Below are 27,534 nucleotides of genomic sequence, written 5' to 3'. Positions count from 1 at the left end.
CTTCTCCTGTGGTCAGTGTGTGTGGACAATGACTAAAAACTCACAGGTAAAGTTTCTCATTCAGATTTCAGTTTAATTTCTAACCAAGTCCAATGGTTAAGCAGACACAGACTGTAGAGAGTCAACAGCTACAAGAGGGTGAGATACTGAGATCCCTGCACAACAACAGCGGGTCCTGGTCATATTGCACCCACCAGGGAGAGAGAGGGAAGGAGAGAGAGAGAGAGAGACAGGAAAGGAGAGAGAGAGAGAGAGAGAGAGACAGGAAAGGAGAGAGAGAGAGAGAGAGAGACAGGAAAGGAGAGAGAGAGAGAGAGAGAGAGAGACAGGAAAGGAGAGAGAGAGCGAGAGAGAGAGAGACAGGAAAGGAGAGAGAGAGAGAGAGAGAGAGAGAGAGCAGAAGGAGAGAGAGAGAGAGAGAGAGAGACAGGAAAGGAGAGAGAGAGAGGGAAGGAGAGAGAGAGAGAGGAAAGGAGAGAGAGAAAGAGAGAGAGGGAAAGGAGAGAGAGAGAGAGAGGAAGGAGAGAGGAGAGAGTGAGAGGTAAGGAGAGAGAGTGAGAGAGAGGGATGGAGAGAGAGAGAGAGAGAGGGAAGGAGAGAGAGAGAGAGAGAGGGAAGGAGAGAGAGAGAGAGAGGGAGGGAGGGAAAGGAGAGAGGGAGAGAGGGAGGGAAAGGATAGAGAGAGAGAGGGAGGGAAAGGAGGGAGAGAGAGGGAAAGGAGAGAGAGAGAGAGGGGGGGTTGAAGGAGAGAGAGAGAGAGAGAGAGAGGGAAGGAGTGACTGAGAGAGAGGGAACGGAGAGAGAGAGGGAAGGAGAGAGAGAGGGAAGGAGAGAGAGGAAAGGAGAGAGAGAGAAAGGGAAGGAGAGAGAGAGAGAGAGGGAAGGAGAGAGAGAGAGAGAGGGAAGGAGAGAGAGAGAGAGGGAAGGAGAGAGAGAGAGAGAGAGAGAGAGGGAAGGAGAGAGAGAGAGAGAGGGAAGGAGAGAGAGAGGGAAAGAGAGAGAGAGAGGGAAAGAGAGAGAGAGGGAAGGAGAGAGAGAGGGAAGGAGAGAGAGAGAGAGAGGGACTGAGAGACACCAGTCAGTGTACAGATATCTCCCTGTGAGAGAGAGAGAGGGGACTGAGTGACACCAGTCAGTGTACAGATATCTCCCTGTGAGTGAGGTACCATTAAGCACACACTGGATGGTGAACACTATTAACCTAATACTGAGTATCTGCCAATGGGACATCTGTTACAGTATAAAAATAAATCAGTAAAAATGCCTAGACACATAACTAGGAACATAAATTAGATGGAACTTTAATTTACAGACAGAGGAATTTCTAAATAGCGAACAGTATAATCAGGCAAACCCAACAATGGAATAAAGTGGAGACCAGAGGCCTAGTGAAGACACGTCCAGCTGAGAGGTGAGAGAGGGGGAGCCGGGAATCTCAACAGGCAGGGATTGGACAACGCAGGGCCTCCAATCAGAAATGGTCCACAACTACAGAACCGGCCAATCACCAGCGGCCTCCAGACTGGCGCTAGGTCCAGGTGACCCCCTCGCCCCGGCCGGAGACCAGACCCCATGGCCACACGTGGGTCAACAGTTCCAATAACGGCCAATGAGCCAACAGGGTTGGAGGGGGAGCATCCATGAGGGTTGAGGCGTTAGAGGCGGAGGCTGAGGGGCACTGGCGATTGGTCGTTCAGATTCAATGTCTTGCCTAGGAGATAAGAGGTGCTAGCGTTATGAGGATTGGGTTGTGGGGATTCGTTGGTGGGGGGGGGATGGGATGGGGAGGGAAGGGCCCGGAATCTAGGACATGTTGCTGTTACAGTCGATCCTCCCGACGATGTGGGTGACCAGCTTCTCCAGGAGCTCGGCGCTGTGTTTCCCAGCCTGCAGGACCTCCTCGTGGTTTGCTCGATCCAAACTCTCATAATCCATCACCACCTTGTTGCTGACCAATGACAGGCCAAAGACTCGCAGCTTGCAATGGCGTGCGGCTATCACCTCATGGGTGGTGCTCATTCCTAAAGGGCAGATCAGAAACATCAACACACACAGGGTTACAGAGAAAATCCCCCTTCAGCCCATCAAACACACCCAGGACAGGGTTACAGAGACAATCCCCCTTCAGCCCATCAAACACACCCAGGACAGGGTTAGATACAGAGACAATCCCCCTTCACCCCATCAAACACACCCAGGACAGGGTTAGATACAGAGACAATCCCCCTTCACCCCATCAAACACACCCAGGACAGGGTTAGATACAGAGACAATCCCCTTCACCCCATCAAACACACCCAGGACAGGGTTAGATACAGAGACAATCCCCCTTCACCCCATCAAACACACCCAGGACAGGGTTACAGAGACAATCCCCCTTCACCCCATCAAACACACCCAGGACAGGGTTAGATACAGAGACAATCCCCCTTCACCCCATCAAACACACCCAGGACAGGGTTAGATACAGAGACAATCCCCCTTCACCCCATCAAACACACCCAGGACAGGGTTAGATACAGAGACAATCCCCCTTCACCCCATCAAACACACCCAGGACAGGGTTAGATACAGAGACAATCCCCTTCACCCCATCAAACACACCCAGGACAGGGTTAGATACAGAGACAATCCCCCTTCACCCCATCAAACACACCCAGGACAGGGTTAGATACAGAGACAATCCCCCTTCACCCCATCAAACACACCCAGGACAGGGTTAGATACAGAGACAATCCCCCTTCACCCCATCAAACACACCCAGGACAGGGGTTAGATACAGAGACAATCCCCCTTCACCCCATCAAACACACCCAGGACAGGGTTAGATACAGAGACAATCCCCCTTCACCCCATCAAACACACCCAGGACAGGTTAGATACAGAGACAATCCCCCTTCACCCCATCAAACACACCCAGGACAGGGTTAGATACAGAGACAATCCCCCTTCAGCCCCATCAAACACACCCAGGACAGGGTTAGATACAGAGACAATCCCCCTTCACCCCATCAAACACACCCAGGACAGGGTTAGATACAGAGACAATCCCCCTTCACCCCATCAAACACACCCAGGACAGGGTTAGATACAGAGACAATCCCCCTTCACCCCATCAAACACACCCAGGACAGGGTTAGATACAGAGACAATCCCCCTTCACCCCATCAAACACACCCAGGACAGGGTTAGATACAGAGACAATCCCCCTTCACCCCATCAAACACACCCAGGACAGGGTTAGATACAGAGACAATCCCCCTTCACCCCATCAAACACACCCAGGACAGGGTTAGATACAGAGACAATCCCCCTTCACCCCATCAAACACACCCAGGACAGGGTTAGATACAGAGACAATCCCCCTTCACCCCATCAAACACACCCAGGACAGGGATACACACAGAGACAATCCCCCTTCACCCAATCAAACACACCCAGGACAGGGTTAGATACAGAGACAATCCCCCTTCACCCCATCAAACACACCCAGGACAGGGTTAGATACAGAGACAATCCCCCTTCACCCCATCAAACACACCCAGGACAGGGTTAGATACAGAGACAATCCCCCTTCACCCCATCAAACACACCCAGGACAGGGTTACAGAGACAATCCCCCTTCACCCCATCAAACACACCCAGGACAGGGTTAGATACAGAGACAATCCCCCTTCACCCCATCAAACACACCCAGGACAGGGTTAGATACAGAGACAATCCCCCTTCACCCCATCAAACACACCCAGGACAGGGTTACAGAGACAATCCCCCTTCACCCCATCAAACACACCCAGGACAGGGTTAGATACAGAGACAATCCCCCTTCACCCCATCAAACACACCCAGGACAGGGTTAGATACAGAGACAATCCCCCTTCACCCCATCAAACACACCCAGGACAGGGTTAGATACAGAGACAATCCCCCTTCACCCCATCAAACACACCCAGGACAGGGTTAGATACAGAGACAATCCCCCTTCACCCCATCAAACACACCCAGGACAGGGTTAGATACAGAGACAATCCCCCTTCACCCCATCAAACACACCCAGGACAGGGTTAGATACAGAGACAATCCCCCTTCACCCCATCAAACACACCCAGGACAGGGTTAGATACAGAGACAATCCCCCTTCACCCCATCAAACACACCCAGGACAGGGTTAGATACAGAGACAATCCCCCTTCACCCCATCAAACACACCCAGGACAGGGTTAGATACAGAGACAATCCCCCTTCACCCCATCAAACACACCCAGGACAGGGTTAGATACAGAGACAATCCCCCTTCACCCCATCAAACACACCCAGGACAGGGTTACAGAGACAATCCCCCTTCACCCCATCAAACACACCCAGGACAGGGTTAGATACAGAGACAATCCCCCTTCACCCCATCAAACACACCCAGGACAGGGTTAGATACAGAGACAATCCCCCTTCACCCCATCAAACACACCCAGGACAGGGTTAGATACAGAGACAATCCCCTTCACCCCATCAAACACACCCAGGACAGGGTTAGATACAGAGACAATCCCCCTTCACCCCATCAAACACACCCAGGACAGGGTTAGATACAGAGACAATCCCCCTTCACCCCATCAAACACACCCAGGACAGGGTTAGATACAGAGACAATCCCCCTTCACCCCATCAAACACACCCAGGACAGGGTTAGATACAGAGACAATCCCCCTTCACCCCATCAAACACACCCAGGACAGGGTTAGATACAGAGACAATCCCCCTTCACCCCATCAAACACACCCAGGACAGGGTTAGATACAGAGACAATCCCCCTTCACCCCATCAAACACACCCAGGACAGGGTTAGATACAGAGACAATCCCCTTCACCCCATCAAACACACCCAGGACAGGGTTAGATACAGAGACAATCCCCCTTCACCCCATCAAACACACCCAGGACAGGGTTAGATACAGAGACAATCCCCCTTCACCCCATCAAACACACCCAGGACAGGGTTAGATACAGAGACAATCCCCCTTCACCCCATCAAACACACCCAGGACAGGGTTAGATACAGAGACAATCCCCCTTCACCCCATCAAACACACCCAGGACAGGGTTAGATACAGAGACAATCCCCCTTCACCCCATCAAACACACCCAGGACAGGGTTAGATACAGAGACAATCCCCCTTCACCCCATCAAACACACCCAGGACAGGGTTAGATACAGAGACAATCCCCCTTCACCCCATCAAACACACCCAGGACAGGGTTAGATACAGAGACAATCCCCTTCACCCCATCAAACACACCCAGGACAGGGTTAGATACAGAGACAATCCCCCTTCACCCCATCAAACACACCCAGGACAGGGTTAGATACAGAGACAATCCCCTTCACCCCATCAAACACACCCAGGACAAGGGTTAGATACAGAGACAATCCCCCTTCACCCCATCAAACACACCCAGGACAGGGTTAGATACAGAGACAATCCCCCTTCACCCCATCAAACACACCCAGGACAGGGTTAGATACAGAGACAATCCCCCTTCAGCCCATCAAACCACACCCAGGACAGGGTTATACAGAGACAATCCCCCTTCACCCCATCAAACACACCCAGGACAGGGTTAGATACAGAGACAATCCCCCTTCACCCCATCAAACACACCCAGGACAGGGTTAGATACAGAGACAATCCCCCTTCACGCCCATCAAACACACCCAGGACAGGGTTGATACAGAGACAATCCCCCTTCACCCCATCAAACACACCCAGGACAGGGTTAGATACAGAGACAATCCCCCTTCACCCCATCAAACACACCCAGGACAGGGTTACAGAGACAATCCCCCTTCACCCCATCAAACATACCCAGGACAGGGTTAGATACAGAGACAATACCCCTTCACCCCATCAAACACACCCAGGACAGGGTTAGATACAGAGACAATCCCCCTTCACCCCATCAAACACACCCAGGACAGGGTTAGATACAGAGACAATCCCCCTTCACTCCATCAAACACACCCAGGACAGGGTAAGATACAGAGACAATCCCCCTTCACCCCATCAAACACACCCAGGACAGGGTTACAGAGACAATCCCCCTTCACCCCATCAAACACACCCAGGACAGGGTTAGATACAGAGACAATCCCCCTTCACCCCATCAAACACACCCAGGACAGGGTTAGATACAGAGACAATCCCCCTTCACCCCATCAAACACACCCAGGACAGGGTTAGATACAGAGACAATCCCCCTTCACCCCATCAAACACACCCAGGACAGGGTTAGATACAGAGACAATCCCCCTTCACCCCATCAAACACACCCAGGACAGGGTTAGATACAGAGACAATCCCCCTTCACCCCATCAAACACACCCAGGACAGGGTTAGATACAGAGACAATCCCCCTTCACCCCATCAAACACACCCAGGACAGGGTTAGATACAGAGACAATCCCCCTTCACCCCATCAAACACACCCAGGACAGGGTTAGATACAGAGACAATCCCCCTTCACCCATCAAACACACCCAGGACAGGGTTAGATACAGAGACAATCCCCCTTCACCCCATCAAACACACCCAGGACAGGGTTAGATACAGAGACAATCCCCCTTCACCCCATCAAACACACCCAGGACAGGGTTAGATACAGAGACAATCCCCCTTCACTCCCATCAAACACACCCAGGACAGGGTTAGATACAGAGACAATCCCCCTTCACCCCATCAAACACACCCAGGACAGGGTTTACAGAGACAATCCCCCTTCACCCCATCAAACACACCCAGGACAGGGTTAGATACAGAGACAATCCCCCTTCACCCCATCAAACACACCCAGGACAGGGTTAGATACAGAGACAATCCCCCTTCACCCCATCAAACACACCCAGGACAGGGTTAGATACAGAGACAATCCCCCTTCACCCCATCAAACACACCCAGGACAGGGTTAGATACAGAGACAATCCCCCTCACCCCATCAAACACACCCAGGACAGGGTTAGATACAGAGACAATCCCCCTTCACCCCATCAAACACACCCAGGACAGGGTTAGATACAGAGACAATCCCCCTTCACCCCATCAACACACCCAGGACAGGGTTAGATACAGAGACAATCCCCCTTCACCCCATCAAACACACCCAGGACAGGGTTAGATACAGAGACAATCCCCCTTCACCCCATCAAACACACCCAGACAGGGTTAGATACAGAGACAATCCCCCTTCACCCCATCAAACACACCCAGGACAGGTTAGATACAGAGACAATCCCCCTTCACCCCATCAAACACACCCAGGACAGGGTTAGATACAGAGACAATCCCCCCTTCACCCCATCAAACACACCCAGGACAGGGTTAGATCAGAGACAATCCCCCTTCACCCCATCAAACACACCCAGGACAGGGTTAGATACAGAGACAATCCCCCTTCACCCCATCAAACACATCCCAGGACAGGGTTAGATACAGAGTACAGATCTCCCCCTTCACCCATCAAACACACCCTGAACAGGGTTAGATACAGAGACACATCCCCTTCACCCCATCAACACACCAGGACCAGGGTTAGATACAGAGACAATCCCCCTCACCCATCAAACACATACCCAGGACAGGTTACTGAGACAATTCCCCCCTTCACCCCACAAACACACCCAGGACAGGGTTAGATACAGAGACAATCCCCCTTCACCCCATCAAACTACACCCTGGACAGGGTTTAGATACAGAGACTATCCCCCTTCACCCCATCAAACACACCCAGGACAGGGGTTAGATACAGAGACAATCCCACGTCACCCATCAAACACACCTGGACAGGGTTAGAGTACAGAGACAATCCCCCTTTACCCCATCAAACACACCCAGGACAGGGTTACAGAGTCAATCCTCCTTCACCCCATCAAACACACCCAGGACAGGGTTTAGATACAGAAACAATCCCCCCTTCACCCCATCAAACACACCCAGGACAGGGTTAGTACAGAGACAATCCCCCTTCACCCCATCAAACACACCCAGGACAGGGTTAGATACAGAGACAATCCCCCTTCACCCCATCAAACACACCCAGGACAGGGTTAGATACAGAGACAATCCCCCTTCACCCCATCAAACACACCCAGGACAGGGTTAGATACAGAGACAATCCCCCTTCACCCCATCAAAACACACCCAGGACAGGGTTAGATACAGAGACAATCCCCCTTCACACCCATCAAACACACCCAGGACAGGGTTAGATACAGAGACAATCCCCCTTCACCCCATCAAACACACCCAGGACAGGGTTAGATACAGAGACAATCCCCCTTCACCCCATCAAACACACCCAGGACAGGGTTAGATACAGAGACAATCCCCCTTCACCCCATCAAACACACCCAGGACAGGGTTAGATACAGAGACAATCCCCCTTCACCCCATCAAACACACCCAGAACAGGGTTAGATACAGAGACAATCCCCCTTCACCCCATCAAACACACCCAGGACAGGGTTGGATACAGAGACAATCCCCCTTCACCCCATCAAACACACCCAGGGACAGGGTTAGATACAGAGACAATCCCCTTCACCCCATCAAACACACCCAGGACAGGGTTAGATACAGAGACAATCCCCCTTCACCCCATCAGACACACCCAGGACAGGGTTAGATACAGAGACAATCCCCCTTCACCCCATCAAACACACCCAGGACAGGGTTAGATACAGAGACAATCCCCCTTCACCCCATCAAACACACCCAGGACAGGGTTACAGAGACAATCTCCCTTCACCCCATCAAACACACCCAGGACAGGGTTAGATACAGAGACAATCCCCCTTCACCCCATCAAACACACCCAGGACAGGGTTAGATACAGAGACAATTCCCCCTTCACCCCATCAAACACACCCAGGACAGGGTTAGATACAGAGACAATCCCCCTTCACCCCATCAAACACACCCAGGACAGGGTTACAGAGACAATCCCCCTTCAGCCCATCAAACACACCCAGGACAGGGTTAGATACAGAGACAATCCCCCTTCACCCCATCAAACACACCCAGGACAGGGTTAGATACAGAGACAATTCCCCCTTCACCCCATCAAACACACCCAGGACAGGGTTAGATACAGAGACAATCCCCCTTCACCCCATCAAACACACCCAGGACAGGGTTAGATACAGAGACAATCCCCCTTCAGCCCATCAAACACACCCAGGACAGGGTTAGATACAGAGACAATCCCCCTTCACCCCATCAAACACACCCAGGACAGGGTTAGATACAGAGACAATCCCCCTTCACCCCATCAAACACACCCAGGACAGGGTTAGATACAGAGACAATCCCCCTTCACCCCATCAAACACGCCCAGGACAGGGTTAGATACAGAGACAACCCCCCTTCACCCCATCAAACACACCCAGGACAGGGTTAGATACAGAGACAATCCCCCTTCACCCCATCAAACACACCCAGGACAGGGTTAGATACAGAGACAATCCCCCTTCACCCCATCAAACACACCCAGGACAGGGTTAGATACAGAGACAATCCCCCTTCACCCCATCAAACACACCCAGGACAGGGTTAGATACAGAGACAACCCCCCTTCACCCCATCAAACACACCCAGGACAGGGTTAGATACAGAGACAACCCCCCTTCACCCCATCAAACACTCCCAGGACAGGGTTACAGAGACAATCCCCCTTCACCCCATCAAACACACCCAGGACAGGGTTAGATACAGAGACAATCCCCCTTCACCCCATCAAACACACCCAGGACAGGGTTAGATACAGAGACAACCCCCCTTCACCCCATCAAACACTCCCAGGACAGGGTTACAGAGACAATCCCCCTTCACCCCATCAAACACACCCAGGACAGGGTTAGATACAGAGACAATCCCCCTTCACCCCATCAAACACACCCAGGACAGGGTTAGATACAGAGACAACCCCCCTTCACCCCATCAAACACTCCCAGGACAGGTACCGCACGGTGTTAGATTCGGGTTTAACCCTGACCCCTGTTCGAGGTTAGGGTGAACTCACCCACAGCGTCTGCCCCGAGTATCCGCAGCATGCGACTCTCCGCGATGGTCTCGTAGGAAGGTCCGGCCAGGCCACAGTAAATACCCTCGTGCGTGATGGCGCTGTACCCCAGGTCCCGTGACACTTCCGCTGCCAGTCTCCGGAGCTCCTTGTCGTAGGCGTCGGACATACAGGGGAACCGCTCTCCAAACCTGCAGGCAAGCGGGTAAACACGCAAATCAACCGGGCGGCCGCTCGAGCCCTGTCAGCTGTGCCAGCTGCCGGAAGCAGCCATTCGCTCCCATCGCCACCCCGGAACTCCCCACCCTTGACCCGCCGGCCTCGCCATAATCCTGTCACTCCGCATTGTCCGGGTTTCACACCGCTACGGGGTTCCCCATCTTGCCGACGCTTTTCCTCTCGCGCGCATCAGGGACCGATGCCAAATATCAAACTCTCACAACAATTTATACCACCATGTGGGAAAAAGGCTCTGGCTGTTTGGCGGGGCGGCTCTGATTGGCTGAGGTGTTGCCAAGGACAAAGCAACGGTCAGCGGTGGGCTCCCTTAGCTCCCGGGAAGTTCAAAGGTCAGGGTGGGGAGGGGGGGCGGGGAGGTGCGGCGAGTACTCGATGACGTGCCCCTTGTTTGAAGGGAAAGACAATGTAGGTCTCCCCGGCACAGGCGAACGAGCCACGTTTCGGGCTTCCCTGATTATCATAAATTGGTTGCGAGTGAGTTTTTCTTGAGGACTGACTGACCGACACATACTCCCCATCGACCAGGGCCGGAGAAGGTTGGAGCAGGACTTGGTCCCGATTGTCACCTGAGGAGGAGACAAAAGTACTCACACTGAAAAAGGAGGGTCTTATCTAAATGGTGAGAGATTGCAGAGCTCTGAGACACGGAGGGATCTGGGTGTCCTAGTGCATGAATCACAGAAGGTTAGTATGAAGTGTGTTATCTAAATGGTGAGAGATTGCAGAGCTCTGAGACACGGAGGGATCTGGGTGTCCTAGTGCATGAATCACAGAAGGTTAGTATGAAGTGTGTTATCTAAATGGTGAGAGATTGCAGAGCTCTGAGGTACAGAGGGATCTGGGTGTCCTAGTGCATGAATCACAGAAGGTTAGTATGAAGTGTATTATCTAAATGTTGAGAGATTGCAGAGCTCTGAGACACAGATGGATCTGGGTGTCCTAGTGCATGAATCACAGAAGGTTAGTATGAAGTGTATTATCTAAATGGTGAGAGATTGCAGAGCTCTGAGACGCAGAGGGATCTGGGTGTCCTAGTGCATGAATCACAGAAGGTTAGTATGAATTGTATTATCTAAATGGTGAGAGATTGCAGAGCTCTGAGACACAGAGGGATCTGGGTGTCCTAGTGCATGAATCACAGAAGGTTAGTATGAAGTGTATTATCTAAATGGTGAGAGATTGCAGAGCTCTGAGACGCAGAGGGATCTGGGTGTCCTAGTGCATGAATCACAGAAGGTTAGTATGAAGTGTATTATCTAAATGGTGAGAGATTGCAGAGCTCTGAGACACAGAGGGATCTGGGTGTCCTAGTGCATGAATCACAGAAGGTTAGTATGAAGTGTGTTATCTAAATGGTGAGAGATTGCAGAGCTCTGAGACACAGAGGGATCTGGGTGTCCTAGTGCATGAATCACAGAAGGTTAGTATGAAGTGTGTTATCTAAATGGTGAGAGATTGCAGAGCTCTGAGACACAGAGGGATCTGGGTGTCCTAGTGCATGAATCACAGAAGGTTAGTATGAAGTGTGTTTGGAACTCTCTCCCTCAACAGGCGGTGGAAGCAGAGCCTGTGAATATTTTTAAGGCTGAGCGAGATAGATTCTCATTAACAAGGGGGGGGTGTGAAAGGTTATCAGGGGGAGGCAGGGAATGTGGGGTTGAGGTTACAACCAGGTCAGCCACCATCTTATTGAATGGGGGGGTTAGCAGGGCTTAAGGGGCTGAGTGGCCCCTACTCCTGCTCCTAACTCACCTAACGAACCGGTAAGGGTCGATGGAGGTCAGAGACTGGCCGTTTATCAGCTCAAAGGTCATTTGGAAAGCACCAGGGAGCGGTAGACACGTCAGGGGGATGGAGGGCAGACTCAGGTGCTTTGGTGGGAGGTGGAGAGGGCAGGTCATGTTGGAGAAAGGGAATCGGGAAAGGCCTCGGTTAGACCCACGCTCGGAGCACCGTGCACAGTTCCGGTCTCCGTATCCCCCCTCGGTTAGACCACACTCGGAGCACCGTGCACAGTTCCGGTCTCCGTATCCCTCGGTTAGACCACACTCGGAGCACCGTACACAGTTCCGGTCTCCGTATCCCCCTCGGTTAGACCACACTCGGAGCACCGTGCACAGTTCCGGTCTCCGTATCCCCCCCTCGGTTAGACCACACTCAGAGCACCGTGCACAGTTCCGGTCTCCGTATCCCCCCTCGGTTAGACCACACTCGGAGCACCGTGCACAGTTCCGATCTCCGTATCCCCCCTCGGTTAGACCACACACGGAGCACCGTGCACAGTTCCGGTCTCCGTATCCCTGGGTTAGACCACACTCGGAGCACCGTGCACAGTTCCGATCTCCGTATCCCCCCTCGGTTAGACCACACTCGGAGCACCGTGCACAGTTCCGGTCTCGGTATACCTGGGTTAGACCACACTGGGAGCACCGTGCACAGTTCCGGTCTCCGTATCCCTGGGTTAGACCACACTCGGAGCACCGTGCACAGTTCCGGTCTCCGTATCCCTGGGTTAGACCACACTCGGAGCACCGTGCACAGTTCCGGTCTCCGTATCCCTCGGTTAGACCACACTCGGAGCACCGTGCACAGTTCCGGTCTCCGTATCCCTGGGTTAGACCACACTCGGAGCACCGTGCACAGTTCCGGTCTCCGTATCCCTGGGTTAGACCACACTCGGAGCACCGTGCACAGTTCCGGTCTCCGTATCCCTGGGTTAGACCACACTCGGAGCACCGTGCACAGTTCCGGTCTCCGTATCCCCCCCTCGGTTAGATCACACCGGGAGCACCGTGCACAGTTCCGGTCTCCGTATCCCCCCTCGGTTAGACCACACTCGGAGCACCGTGCACAGTTCCGGTCTCCGTATCCCCCCTCGGTTAGACCACACTCTGAGCACCGTGCACAGTTCCGGTCTCCGTATCCCTGGGTTAGACCACACTCGGAGCACCGTGCACAGTTCCGGTCTCCGTATCCCTGGATTAGACCACACTCGGAGCACCGTGCACAGTTCCGGCCTCCGTATCCCCCCTCGGTTAGACCACACTCGGAGCACCGTGTAGATGGTGGACAGGATTTGGGGGGGAGTCAGGAGGTGAGTGACTCTCCGCAGGATTCCCAGGCTCTGACCTGCTCTTGTAGCCGCAGTATTTATATGGCTGGTCCCCAGTTCTGGTCAACGGTAACCCCCAGGATGTAGATAGTGGGGGATTCAGTGATGGTGATGCCCATTGAACATCATGGGGGTGATGGTTGGATTCTCTCTTGTTGGAGATGGTCATTGCCTGACACTCGTGTGTGGGGGTGAATGTTACTTACCACTTGTCAGCCCCGAGCCTGGATATTGTCCAGGTCTTGCTGCATTTGGACAAGGGGCAGCTTCAGTATCTGAGGAGTCGCGAACGGTGCTGAACGTTGACGGTCACTCACAAAATCCAAAGCGGAGAGTCGAGCAGGGACCTCTTTACCCAGAGGGAGGGGAGGATGTGGGCTTTGCTCGCAGAGCGAGTGCGTGAGTGTCGGGATATTAAAGGGGGAAGCTGGAGACAGGTAGGAGGGAGAGAGGGACAGAAGGACGGGGGCGATGAGGGGAGATAAAGAGGTGGTGGGCTGTATGGAGCAGCGTCGCTGGGAATGAGGGCAGGGTCAGATCATCGGGGGAGATTTGATCTGTGAGGTTGGGCTGAGACACAAGACCGAAGACACTTTGGTTCATAGAATGGCTGGGGTCAGAGAGCAGAAACTATAACGGAGCACTGGATGGACAGTGTCCGGAGTGACCGGTCACAGAGAGGGGGGGATACAGAGGGAGCGCTGGATGGACAGTGTCCGGAGTGACCGGTCACAGAGAGGGGGGGATACAGAGGGAGCGCTGGATGGACAGTGTCCGGAGTGACCGGTCACAGAGAGGGGGGGATACAGAGGGAGCGCTGGATGGACAGTGTCCGGAGTGACCGGTCACAGAGAGGGGGGGATACAGAGGGAGCGCTGGATGGACAGTGTCCGGAGTGACCGGTCACAGAGAGGGGGGGATACAGAGGGAGCGCTGGATGGACAGTGTCCGGAGTGACCGGTCACAGAGAGGGGGGGATACAGAGGGAGCGCTGGATGGACAGTGTCCGGAGTGACCGGTCACAGAGAGGGGGGGGATACAGAGGGAGCGCTGGATGGACAGTGTCCGGAGTGACCGGTCACAGAGAGGGGGGGATACAGAGGGAGCGCTGGATGGACAGTGTCCGGAGTGACCGGTCACAGAGAGGGGGGAATACAGAGGGAGCGCTGGATGGACAGTGTCCGGAGTGACCGGTCACAGAGAGGGGGGAATACAGAGGGAGCGCTGGATGGACAGTGTCCGGAGTGACCGGTCACAGAGAGGGGGGGAATACAGAGGGAGCGCTGGATGGACAGTGTCCGGAGTGACCGGTCACAGAGAGGGGGGGAATACAGAGGGAGCGCTGGATGGACAGTGTCCGGAGTGACCGGTCACAGAGAGGGGGGGAATACAGAGGGAGCGCTGGATGGACAGTGTCCGGAGTGACCGGTCACAGAGAGGGGGGGATACAGAGGGAGCGCTGGATGGACAGTGTCCGGAGTGACCGGTCACAGAGAGGGGGGGATACAGAGGGAGCGCTGGATGGACAGTGTCCGGAGTGACCGGTCACAGAGAGGGGGGAATACAGAGGGAGCGCTGGATGGACAGTGTCCGGAGTGACCGGTCACAGAGAGGGGGGGATACAGAGGGAGCGCTGGATGGACAGTGTCCGGAGTGACCGGTCACAGAGAGGGGGGGATACAGAGGGAGCGCTGGATGGACAGTGTCCGGAGTGACCGGTCACAGAGAGGGGGGAATACAGAGGGAGCGCTGGATGGACAGTGTCCGGAGTGACCGGTCACAGAGAGAGCGACAAACTTGGTGTTGACCTCCTGAACCGCTCCCTCCAGCAGCCGCCCCCCCAACACCTACCCCACCCCCCACCACCCCCAACCCCACCCCACCACCCCCCCCAACCCCACCCCCACCCCCGCACTGACCGGTCATCATTGGGTCCCAGCAGAGGGTTGATGCCAGCGAATCCGGGCAGGTTGATGTGGTCCTTGATGACCATGATGTCTCCGACCTTGTAATCCTCGTTCAGACCCCCGGAGGCGTTGGTCACAATCAGGGTCTCCACCCCCAGGAGGTGGAAAACTCGCACTGGGAACGTCGTCTGGAGAGAGGGATCGGGATTCGGATCAGAGCCGAAACTTGGGGGGGGGGGGGGGGTGGTCAGCAGGACAAGACCCACCACCCCCCGAACCGACACCCCTCCCCCGAGATTCACCCCGAGATTCACCCCGGACCCCCACCCCCGAGATTCACCCCGAGATTCACCCCGGACCCCCACCCCCGAGATTCACCCCGAGATTCACCCCCCCACCCCCGAGATTCACCCCGAGATTCACCCCCCCACCCCCGAGATTCACCCCGGACCCTCCCCCCCGAGATTCACCCCTCCCCCTCCCCCCCCCCCGAGATTCACCCCTCCCCCTCCCCCTCGAGATTCATCCCCCTCCCCCCGAGATTCACCCCTCCCCCACCCCCCCCGAGATTCATCCCCCCACCCCCGAGATTCACCCCTCCCCCTCCCCCCCCCCGAGATTCACCCCTCCCCCTCCCCCCCCCGAGATTCACCCCTCCCCCTCCCCCCCCCCCCCGAGATTCACCCCTCCCCCTCGAGATTCACCCCTCCCCCACCCCCCCCCCGAGATTCACCCCTCCCCCTCCCCCCCCCGAGATTCACCCCTCCCCCTCCCCCCCCCCCCCGAGATTCACCCCTCCCCCTCGAGATTCACCCCTCCCCCTCCCCCTCCCCCTCCCCCCCGAGATTCACCCCTCCCCCTCCCCCCCCCGAGATTCACCCCTCCCCCTCCCCCCCCCCCCGAGATTCACCCCTCCCCCCCGAGATTCACCCCTCCCCCTCCCCCTCCCCCTCCCCCCCGAGATTCACCCCTCCCCCTCCCCCTCCCCCTCCCCCCCGAGATTCACCCCTCCCCCTCCCCCTCCCCCCCGAGATTCACCCCTCCCCCTCCCCCTCCCCCCCGAGATTCACCCCTCCCCCTCCCCCCCACCCGAGATTCACCCCTCCCCCTCCCCCCCCGCCCCCCGAGATTCACCCCTCCCCCTCCCCCCCCACCCGAGATTCACCCCTCACCCTCCCCCCCCGCCCCCCGAGATTCACCCCTCCCCCTCCCCCCCGAGATTCACCCCTCCCCCTCCCCCCCACCCGAGATTCACCCCTCCCCCTCCCCCCCCGCCCCCCGAGATTCACCCCTCCCCCTCCCCCTCCCCCCGAGATTCACCCCTCCCCCTCCCCCTCGAGATTCACCCCTCCCCCTCCCCCTCGAGATTCACCCCTCCCCCTCCCCCTCGAGATTCACCCCTCCCCTCAAATTCACACCAGACCCTCCGCCTCCCCCCGAGATTCACCCCTCCCCCTCCTCCAGCCCACCCCATCAGCCAAGATTCACCCCTCCCCCTCCCACGGGATTCACCCCAAACCCACCCCCACCCCTCACGGGCTCCCACCTTCCACACCGGGTGTCCCTCGTAGAAGTGGAATCGGCCCTGCATACACACACACGACTTCCCATTTAACATCCCAAACACCAGGCGTCCAGCATGACCGCTCACTAAAACACAGAGAGAAGGGGGTTCAGAGCGGCCTCCAATCACATCCAAATAGCAGGGGGGAGTGGGGGGGGAATAGCGATCTGCCCATTGGGTCCATTGGGATTGTGTACGGTGGGAGTGAAGGGGAAGGGGTTTGGGTCCATGGGGATTGTGTACGGTGGGAGTGAAGGGGAAGGGGTTTGGGTCCATTGGGATTGTGTACAGTGGGAGTGAAGGGGAAGCGGTTTGGGTCCATTGGGATTGTGTACAGTGGGAGTGAAGGGGAAGGGGTTTGGGTCCATGGGGATTGTGTACAGTGGGAGTGAAGGGGAAGGGGTTTGGGTCCGTTGGGATTGTGTACAGTGGGAGTGAAGGGGAAGGGGTTTGGGTCCATTGGGATTGTGTACTGTGGGAGAGAAGGGGAAGGGGTTTGGGTCCATTGGGATTGTGTACAGTGGGAGTGAAGGGGAAGGGGTTTGGGTCCATGGGGATTGTGTACGGTGGGAGTGAAGGGGAAGGGGTTTGGGTCCATTGGGATTGTGTACAGTGGGAGTGAAGGGGAAGGGGTTTGGGTGCATTGGGTTTATGTACAGTGGGAGTGAAGGGGAAGGGGTTTGGGTCCATTGGGATTGTGTACAGTGGGAGTGAATGGGAAGGGTTTTGGGATTGGGATTGTGTACAAAGGGAGTGAAGGGGAAGGGGTTTGGGTCCATTGGGATTGTGTACATTGGGACTGAACGGGAAGGGGTTTGGGTCCATTGGGATTGTGTACAGTGGGAGTGAACGGGAAGGGGTTTGGGTCCATTGGGATTGTGTACAGTGGGAGTGAACGAGAAGAGGTTTGGGTCCATTGGGATTGTGTACAGTGGGAGTGAACGGGAAGGAGTTTGGGTCCGTTGGGATTGTGTACACTGGGAGTGAACGGGAAGGAGGTTGGGTCCGTTGGGATTGTGTACGGTGGGAGTGAAGGGGAAGGGGTTTGGGTCCATTGGGATTGTGTACGGTGGGAGTGAAGGGGAAGCGGTTTGGGTCCATTGGGATTGTGTACGGTGGGAGTGAAGGGGAAGCGGTTTGGGTCCATTGGGATTGTGTACGGTGGGAGTGAAGGGGAAGGGGTTTGGGTCCATTGGGATTGTGTACGGTGGGAGTGAAGGGGAAGGGGTTTGGGTCCATGGGGATTGTGTATGGTGGGAGTGAAGGGGAAGGGGTTTGGGTCCATTGGGATTGTGTACAGTGGGAGTGAAGGGGAAGCGGTTTGGGTCCATTGGGATTGTGTACGGTGGGAGTGAAGGGGAAGGGGTTTGGGTCCATGGGGATTGTGTACGGTGGGAGTGAAGGGGAAGGGGTTTGGGTCCATTGGGATTGTGTACAGTGGGAGTGAAGGGGAAGGGGTTTGGGTCCATCGGGATTGTGTACAGTGGGAGTGAAGGGGAAGGGGTTTGGGTCCATTGGGATTGTGTACAGTGGGAGTGAAGGGGAAGGGGTTTGGGTCCATTGGGATTGTATACAGTGGGAGTGAAGGGGAAGGGGTTTCGTTCCATTGGGATTGTGTACAGTGGGAGTGAAGGGGAAGGGGTTTGGGTCCATTGGGATTGTGTACAGTGGGAGTGAAGGGGAAGGGGTTTGGGTCCATTGGGATTGTGTACAGTGGGAGTGAAGGGGAAGGGGTTTGGGTCCATTGGGATTGTGTACGGTGGGAGTGAAGGGGAAGGGGTTTGGGTCCATGGGGATTGTGTACGGTGGGAGTGAAGGGGAAGGGGTTTGGGTCCATTGGGATTGTGTACAGTGGGAGTGAACGGGAAGGTGTTTGGGTCCATGGGGATTGTGTACGGTGGGAGTGAAGGGGAAGGGTTTTGGGATTGGGATTGTGTACAAAGGGAGTGAAGGGGAAGGGGTTTGGGTCCATTGGGATTGTGTACATTGGGACTGAACGGGAAGGGGTTTGGGTCCATTGGGATTGTGTACGGTGGGAGTGAACGGGAAGGGGTTTGGGTCCATTGGGATTGTGTACAGTGGGAGTGAACGGGAAGAGGTTTGGGTCCATTGGGATTGTGTACGTTGGGAGTGAACAGGAAGGGGTTTGGGATTGGGATTGTGTACAGTGGGAGTGAACGAGAAGAGGTTTGGGTCCATTGGGATTGTGTACAGTGGGAGTGAACGGGAAGGAGTTTGGGTCCGTTGGGATTGTGTACAGTGGGAGTGAACGGGAAGGAGTTTGGGTCCGTTGGGATTGTGTACGGTGGGAGTGAAGGGGAAGGGGTTTGGGTCCATTGGGATTGTGTACGGTGGGAGTGAAGGGGAAGGGGTTTGGGTCCATTGGGATTGTGTACAGTGGGAGTGAAGGGGAAGCGGTTTGGGTCCATTGGGATTGTGTACGGTGGGAGTGAAGGGGAAGGGGTTTGGGTCCATGGGGATTGTGTACGGTGGGAGTGAAGGGGAAGGGGTTTGGGTCCATGGGGATTGTGTACGGTGGGAGTGAAGGGGAAGGGGTTTGGGTCCATGGGGATTGTGTACGGTGGGAGTGAAGGGGAAGGGTTTTGGGATTGGGATTGTGTACAAAGGGAGTGAAGGGGAAGGGGTTTGGGTCCATTGGGATTGTGTACATTGGGACTGAACGGGAATGGGTTTGGGTCCATTGGGATTGTGTACGGTGGGAGTGAACGGGAAGGGGTTTGGGTTCATTGGGATTGTGTACGGTGGGAGTGAAGGGGAAGGGGTTTGGGTCCATTGGGATTGTGTACGGTGGGAGTGAACGGGAAGGGGTTTGGGTCCATTGGGATTGTGTACAGTGGGAGTGAACGAGAAGAGGTTTGGGTCCATTGGGATTGTGTATGGTGGGAGTGAAGGGGAAGGGGTTTGGGTCCATTGGGATTGTGTACGGTGGGAGAGAAGGGGAAGGGGTTTGGGTCCATTGGGATTGTGTACAGTGGGAGTGAAGGAGAAGGGGTCTGGGTCCATGGGGATTGTGTACAGTGGGAGTGAACGGGAAGGGGTCTGGGTCCGTTGGGATTGTGTACAGTGGGAGTGAAGGGGAAGGGGTTTGGGTCCATTGGGATTGTGTACAGTGGGAGTGAAGGGGAAGGTGTTTGGGTCCATGGGGATTGTGTACAGTGGGACTGAACGGGAAGGGGTTTGGATCCATTGGGATTGTGTACGGTGGGACTGAACGGGAAGGGGTTTGGATCCATTGGGATTGTGTACAGTGGGAGTGAAGGGGAAGGGGTTTGGGTCCATTGGGATTGTGTACAGTGGGAGTGAAGGGGAAGGGGTTTGGGTCCATTGGGATTGTGTACGGTGGGAGTGAACAGGAAGGGGTTTGGGTCCATTGGGAAGTTGAGGAATGGGTTGTATCCTGTGCTCCATACCTGTACTGTGTGGGAAGTTGGGAATATCGCTGTATTTGAAGATCATTTGCTCCTTCAATGAATCAGCCAGTCCACCAAGGCCCGATCCACAGATAATGGCCACAGTTGGTCTATGATTGGTGCGATCCAGCAGCCAATCAGCTGTTGCCTTGTACTGTTCATATGAGCATCTGTCAGAGAGAGAGAGAGAGAGAGAGAGTGAGAATGGATTAGATCATGAGAGACACCAGTCTGTGTACAGATATCTCCCTGAGAGAGAGAGAGAGACTGAGAGACACCAGTCAGTGTACAGATATCTCCCTGAGAGAGAGGGGACTGAGAGACACCAGTCAGTGTACAGATATCTCCCTGAGAGAGAGGGACTGAGAGACACCAGTCAGTGTACAGATATCTCCCTGAGAGAGAGGGGACTGAGAGACACCAGTCTGTGTACAGATATCTCCCTGAGAGAGAGAGAGAGACTGAGAGACACCAGTCAGTGTACAGATATCTCCCTGAGAGAGAGAGGGGACTGAGAGACACCAGTGTACAGATATCTCCCTGAGAGAGAGGGACTGAGAGACACCAGTCAGTGTACAGATATCTCCCTGAGAGAGAGGGACTGAGAGACACCAGTCAGTGTACAGATATCTCCCTGAGAGAGAGGGACTGAGAGACACCAGTCAGTGTACAGATATCTCCCTGAGAGAGAGAGCGAGGACTGAGAGACACCAGTCAGTGTACAGATATCTCCCTGAGAGAGAGGGGAATGAGAGGCACCAGTCAGTGTACAGATATCTCCCTGAGAGAGAGAGAGGGGACTGAGAGACACCAGTCAGTGTACAGATATCTCCCTGAGAGAGAGAGAGAGGGGACTGAGAGACACCAGTCAGTGTGCAGATATCTCCCTGAGAGAGAGAGAGGGGACTGAGAGACACCAGTCAGTGTGCAGATATCTCCCTGAGAGAGAGAGAGGGGACTGAGAGACACCAGTCAGTGTGCAGATATCTCCCTGAGAGAGAGAGAGGGACTGAGAGACACCAGTCAGTGTACAGATATCTCCCTGAGAGAGAGAGAGAGGGGACTGAGAGACACCAGTCAGTGTGCAGATATCTCCCTGAGAGAGAGAGAGGGGACTGAGAGACACCAGTCAGTGTGCAGATATCTCCCTGAGAGAGAGAGAGGGACTGAGAGACACCAGTCAGTGTACAGATATCTCCCTGAGAGAGAGAGAGAGGGGACTGAGAGACACCAGTCAGTGTACAGATATCTCCCTGTGAGAGAGAGGGACTGAGAGACACCAGTCAGTGTACAGATATCTCCCTGAGAGAGAGAGAGGGGACTGAGAGACACCAGTCAGTGTACAGATATCTCCCTGAGAGAGAGAGAGGGGACTGAGAGACCCCAGTCAGTGTACAGATATCTCCCTGAGAGAGAGAGAGGGGACTGAGAGACACCAGTCAGTGTACAGATATCTCCCTGAGAGAGAGAGAGAGGGGACTGAGAGACACCAGTCAGTGTACAGATATCTCCCTGTGAGAGAGAGGGACTGAGAGACACCAGTCAGTGTACAGATATCTCCCTGTGAGAGAGGGGACTGAGAGACACCAGTCAGTGTACAGATATCTCCCTGAGAGAGAGAGAGGTACTGAGAGACACCAGTCAGTGTACAGATATCTCCCTGAGAGAGAGGGGACAGAGACACCAGTCAGTGTACAGATATCTCCCTGAGAGACAGGGGACTGAGAGACACCAGTCAGTGTACAGATATCTCCCTGAGAGAGAGGGACTGAGAGACACCAGTCAGTGTACAGATATCTCCCTGAGAGAGAGGGACTGAGAGACACCAGTCAGTGTACAGATATCTCCCTGAGAGAGAGGGACTGAGAGACACCAGTCAGTGTACAGATATCTCCCTGAGAGAGAGAGCGAGGACTGAGAGACACCAGTCAGTGTACAGATATCTCCCTGAGAGAGAGGGGAATGAGAGGCACCAGTCAGTGTACAGATATCTCCCTGTGAGAGAGAGAGAGGGGACTGAGAGACACCAGTCAGTGTACAGATATCTCCCTGAGAGAGAGGGGAATGAGAGGCACCAGTCAGTGTACAGATATCTCCCTGAGTGAGAGGGACTGAGAGACACCAGTCAGTGTACAGATATCTCCCTGAGAGAGAGAGAGGGGACTGAGAGACACCAGTCAGTGTACAGATATCTCCCTGAGAGAGAGAGGGACTGAGAGACACCAGTCAGTGTACAGATATCTCCCTGAGAGAGGGGACTGAGAGACACCAGTCAGTGTACAGATATCTCCCTGAGAGAGAGAGAGGGGACTGAGAGACACCAGTCAGTGTGCAGATATCTCCCTGAGAGAGAGAGAGGGACTGAGAGACACCAGTCAGTGTACAGATATCTCCCTGAGAGAGAGAGAGGGGACTGAGAGACACCAGTCAGTGTACAGATATCTCCCTGAGAGAGAGAGAGGGGACTGAGAGACACCAGTCAGTGTACAGATATCTCCCTGAGAGAGAGAGGGACTGAGAGACACCAGTCAGTGTACAGATATCTCCCTGAGAGAGAGAGGGACTGAGAGACACCAGTCAGTGTACAGATATCTCCCTGAGAGAGAGAGAGGGACTGAGAGACACCAGTTAGTGTACAGATATCTCCCTGAGAGAGAGAGAGAGGGACTGAGAGACACCAGTCAGTGTACAGATATCTCCCTGTGAGAGAGAGGGACTGAGAGACACCAGTCAGTGTACAGATATCTCCCTGAGAGAGAGGGGACTGAGAGACACCAGTCAGTGTACAGATATCTCCCTGAGAGAGAGAGAGGGGACTGAGAGACACCAGTCAGTGTACAGATATCTCCCTGAGAGAGAGAGAGAGGGGACTGAGAGACACCAGTCAGTGTACAGATATCTCCCTGAGAGAGAGAGAGGGAGTGAGAGACACCAGTCAGTGTACAGATATCTCCCTGAGAGAGAGGGGACTGAGAAACACCAGTCAGTGTACAGATATCTCCCTGAGAGAGAGAGAGGGACTGAGAGACACCAGTCAGTGTACAGATATCTCCCTGAGAGAGAGAGAGGGAGTGAGAGACACCAGTCAGTGTACAGATATCTCCCTGTGAGAGAGGGGACTGAGAGACACCAGTCAGTGTACAGATATCTCCCTGAGAGAGAGAGAGGGAGTGAGAGACACCAGTCAGTGTACAGATATCTCCCTGTGAGAGAGGGGACTGAGAGACACCAGTCAGTGTACAGATATCTCTCTGAGAGAGAGGAACTGATAGACACCAGTCAGTGTACAGATATCTCCCTGAGAGAGAGGGGACTGAGAGACACCAGTCAGTGTACAGATATCTCCCTGAGAGAGCGAGAGATAATGAGAGACACCAGTCAGTGTACAGATTTCCCCCTGAGAAAAAGGGACTGAGAGACACCAGTCAGTGTACAGATATCTCCCTGAGAGAGAGGGGACAGAGACACCAGTCAGTGTACAGATATCTCCCTGAGAGACAGGGGACTGAGAGACACCAGTCAGTGTACAGATATCTCCCAGAGAGAGAGGGGACTGAGAGACACCAGTCAGTGTACAGATATCTCCCTGTGAGAGAGGGACTGAGAGACACCAGTCAGTGTACAGATATCTCCCTGAGAGAGAGAGGGGACTGAGAGACACCAGTCAGTGTACAGATATCTCCCTGAGAGAGAGAGAGGGACTGAGAGACACCAGTCAGTGTACAGATATCTCCCTGAGAGAGAGAGGACTGAGAGACACCAGTCAGTGTACAGATATCTCCCTGAGAGAGAGGGACTGAGAGACACCAGTCAGTGTACAGATATCTCCCTGAGAGAGAGAGGGACTGAGAGACACCAGTCAGTGTACAGATATCTCCCTGAGAGAGAGAGGACTGAGAGACACCAGTCAGTGTACAGATATCTCCCTGAGAGAGAGGGGACTGAGAGACACCTGTCAGTGTACAGATATCTCCCTGAGAGAGAGATTGAGATGAGAGTGAAGATAAGGAAAGGGTTGAATTGCTCAACAATAAACTCTGCGGGTGTGTCTTTGCCTGAGAGTTACTCAGCTTCCTGTAGAACTGGCCCACAGCCTCCCTCCCTCTGAGTCACCACCGTCAGTTCCTCTACCCTCCCCTATTGGTCCCATAACCTTCATCACAACACAGCCTGCAGACCGCACCCCTTCCGATCGGAGACGGCTCTGAGCGCCAGTGAATGTGCCGGTTAAAGGGGAGCCTATCGTCTGGTATTAACACCGGAGTCTGGGGGGTGGCGGGGGGCGAGGCGGGGTGGGGGGTGGGGAGCGGGTACTGAGACAGATCCGGCTGCAGACCCCGACCCAGCCCACTGCCCTCGCCCAGACCCTCCAGCATCAAACGGCGCACAGTCTGATCCCAGTCAATCCCGTCAGACAGCCTGCTTCTCCCCTGAAACAGACACCAACATCCTGCGGCACCCCCACCACCCACCGCCCCATCCAACTACACAACTCAGACAGCCAGACCCACCGCCCGCCCCCCCCCTCCCTCCCAGACAGCCAGAGCCCTCCCTCCAGACAGCCAGACACTCCCCAAGACAGCCAGACACTCCCCAAGACAGCCAGACACTCCCCAAGACAGCCAGACACTCCCCAAGACAGCCAGACACTCCCCAAGACAGCCAGACACTCCCCAAGACAGCCAGACCCACCACCAACACCACCCCCCCCAAGACAGCCAGCCAGCCTGCAGACTGTCTGCATCTCCCTGCGGACTGTCTCTCTGTCTGCCCCTTCAGACTGTCTGCCTCTCTGTCTGTCTGTCTCTCTCTCTCTCTCTCCCCCCCCAGACTGTAGCCTGTCTGTCTGCCTCTGGGTGCTCTTACCCCACTGTATCACTCAGAGACATCTCCCTGCGGACTGTCTCTCTCTGTCTGCCCCTCCAGACTGTCTGCCTCTCTGTCTGTCTGTCTGTCTCTCTCTCTCTCTCCCCCCCCAGACTGTAGTCTGTCTGTCTCTGGGTGCACTTACCCCACTGTATCAATCGGAGACATCTCTCTGCGGACTGTCTGTCTGTCTGTCTCTCTGCCTCCCAGACTGTAGCCTGCCTGTCTGTCTCCCTGCCTGTCTGTCTGTCTCTCTCTCACTCTCTCTGCCCCCCAGACTGTCTGTCTGTCTGCCTGTCTGTCTCTCTCTCTCTGCCCCCCAGACTGTCTGTCTGTCTGCCTGTCTGTCTCTCTCTCTCTGCCCCCCAGACTGTCTGTCTGTCTGCCTGTCTGTCTCTCTCTCTCTGCCCCCCAGACTGTCTGTCTGTCTGCCTGCCTGTCTGTCTCTCTCTCTCTCTGCCCCCCAGACTGTCTGTCTGTCTGCCTGCCTGTCTGTCTCTCTCTCTCTCTGCCCCCCAGACTGTCTGTCTGTCTGCCTGCCTGTCTGTCTCTCTCTCTCTCTGCCCCCCAGACTGTCTGTCTGCCTGTCTGCCTGCCTGTCTGTCTCTCTCTCTCTGCCCCCCAGACTGTCTGTCTGCCTGTCTGCCTGCCTGTCTGTCTCTCTCTCTCTCTGCCCCCCAGACTGTCTGTCTGCCTGTCTGTCTCTCTCTCTCTCTGCCCCCCAGACTGTCTGTCTGCCTGTCTGCCTGCCTGTCTGTCTCTCTCTCTCTCTGCCCCCCAGACTGTCTGTCTGCCTGTCTGTCTCTCTCTCTCTCTCTCTGCCCCCCAGACTGTCTGTCTGCCTGTCTGTCTGTCTCTCTCTCTCTCTCTCTCTCTCTCTCTGCCCCCCTGTCTGTCTGTCTGTCTGTCTCTGGGTGCACTTACCCCACTGTATCAATCGGAGACATCTCTCTTCAGGCCTGTCTGCCTCTCTCTGTCTGTCTGTCTGCCTGTCTGTCTCTCTCTCTCTCTGCCCCCCAGACTGTCTGTCTGTCTGTCTGTCTGTCTCTGGGTGCACTTACCCCACTGTATCAATCGGAGACATCTCTCTTCAGCCTGTCTGCCTCTCTCTCTCTGTCTGTCTGTCTGTCTGTCTGTGTCTGTCTCTGCCTCCAGCTCCTGGACACAATGAGGAACAGACTCTCTTCCCCGCCCCTTCCGGCAGCCCCGACACGTCAGTCAGCCCGCGGGGGCCTGGGATTGGCTGCCCGGGAGGCGGGGTTCCCCCACCCATTGGTGTCAACAAAGGGGAGCCCCGCCCCTGGCTGTGGTTGGCTGCCTGACGCGGCCAATCGGGGCGGTGCTGATCCTGGCCCCGCCCACCCCCACCCCCCCCCCCCCCCCCCCGCCCCCACCCCCAGCCCCCAGCCCCAACGCCATTGGGCGCAGAGGGAGAGGGGCGGGAAATTCAGCGCAATTCATGGACCCTTCGTCCCAGGGGCAGCAGGGGAGGCCGTTCAGCCCGTCCCGCCTGTGCTAGCCCCTCTATCACAGAGTCTATTACAGCAGGGGAGGCCATTCAGCCCGTCCCGCCTGTGCTAGCCCCTCTATCACAGAGTCTATTACAGCAGGGGAGGCCGTTCAGCCCTTCCCGCCTGTGCTAGCCCCTCTATCACAGAGTCTATTACAGCAGGGGAGGCCATTCAGCCCGTCCCGCCTGTGCTAGCCCCTCTATCACAGAGTCTATTACAGCAGGGGAGGCCGTTCAGCCCGTCCCGCCTGTGCTAGCCCCTCTATCACAGAGTCTATTACAGCAGGGGAGGCCATTCAGCCCGTCCCGCCTGTGCTAGCCCCTCTATCACAGAGTCTATTACAGCAGGGGAGGCCATTCAGCCCATCCCGCCTGTGCTAGCCCCCTCCATCACAGAGTCTATTACAGCAGGGGAGGCCATTCAGCCCATCCCGCCTGTGCTAGCCCCTCTATCACAGAGTCTATTACAGCAGGGGAGGCCATTCAGCCCATCCCGCCTGTGCTAGCCCCTCTATCACAGTGTCTATTACAGCAGGGGAGGCCATTCAGCCCATCCCGCCTGTGCTAGCCCCTCTATCACAGAGTCTATTACAGCAGGGGAGGCCATTCAGCCCATCCCGCCTGTGCTAGCCCCCTCCATCACAGAGTCTATTACAGCAGGGGAGGCCATTCAGCCCATCCCGCCTGTGCTAGCCCCTCTATCACAGAGTCTATTACAGCAGGGGAGGCCATTCAGCCCATCCCGCCTGTGCTAGCCCCTCTATCACAGAGTCTATTACAGCAGGGGAGGCCATTCAGCCCATCCCGCCTGTGCTAGCCCCTCTACCAGAGTTTAT

The 27,534-nt window shown here is 55.2% G+C and overlaps 1 protein-coding gene across 3 annotated transcripts; it reads right to left on the bottom strand.

Annotated features, from left to right (window-relative positions):
- Nucleotides 1-1,285: 1,285 nt before the first annotated feature.
- LOC121270101 (purine nucleoside phosphorylase-like) lies at nucleotides 1,286-26,375 on the bottom strand. Of its 3 annotated transcripts, none has more exons than XM_041175417.1 (6): nucleotides 26,250-26,375; nucleotides 20,323-20,492; nucleotides 16,874-16,977; nucleotides 15,340-15,515; nucleotides 10,069-10,259; nucleotides 1,286-2,021 (listed from the first exon to the last, which is right to left on the bottom strand). In XM_041175417.1, exons 1-6 carry the CDS (start codon nucleotides 26,270-26,272, stop codon nucleotides 1,804-1,806), a joined length of 882 nt encoding a protein of 293 aa, XP_041031351.1. In that variant the 5' UTR covers nucleotides 26,273-26,375; the 3' UTR covers nucleotides 1,286-1,803. The 3 variants fall into 3 exon arrangements, with proteins under 3 accessions (XP_041031351.1, XP_041031353.1, XP_041031352.1); XM_041175419.1 differs by lacking the exon at nucleotides 26,250-26,375 and adding an exon at nucleotides 26,113-26,176; XM_041175418.1 differs by lacking the exon at nucleotides 26,250-26,375 and adding an exon at nucleotides 25,334-25,449.
- Between the last annotated feature and the right edge of the window lie 1,159 nt (nucleotides 26,376-27,534).

The sequence above is a fragment of the Carcharodon carcharias genome, chromosome 27 (assembly GCF_017639515.1).
Source record: "Carcharodon carcharias isolate sCarCar2 chromosome 27, sCarCar2.pri, whole genome shotgun sequence".
Taxonomy (NCBI): domain Eukaryota; kingdom Metazoa; phylum Chordata; class Chondrichthyes; order Lamniformes; family Lamnidae; genus Carcharodon; species Carcharodon carcharias.
Note: the sequence above shows the minus strand (reverse complement) of the source record. Positions and strands in the feature narration are given on the sequence as shown.

Bases quoted from the DNA above. Each gene is read 5' to 3' on its own strand.
- LOC121270101 (XM_041175417.1), bottom strand. From the start codon at position 26,272: ATGTCTCCGATTGATACAGTGGG. The intron at 15,516-16,873 runs GTGGGAGCCCGT...CCCTCTCTCCAG, and splicing joins AGGGACACCCGGTGTGGAAG to ACGACGTTCCCAGTGCGAGT. The intron at 2,022-10,068 runs GTGAGTTCACCC...TCTGCCCTTTAG, and splicing joins ACTCGGGGCAGACGCTGTGG to GAATGAGCACCACCCATGAG.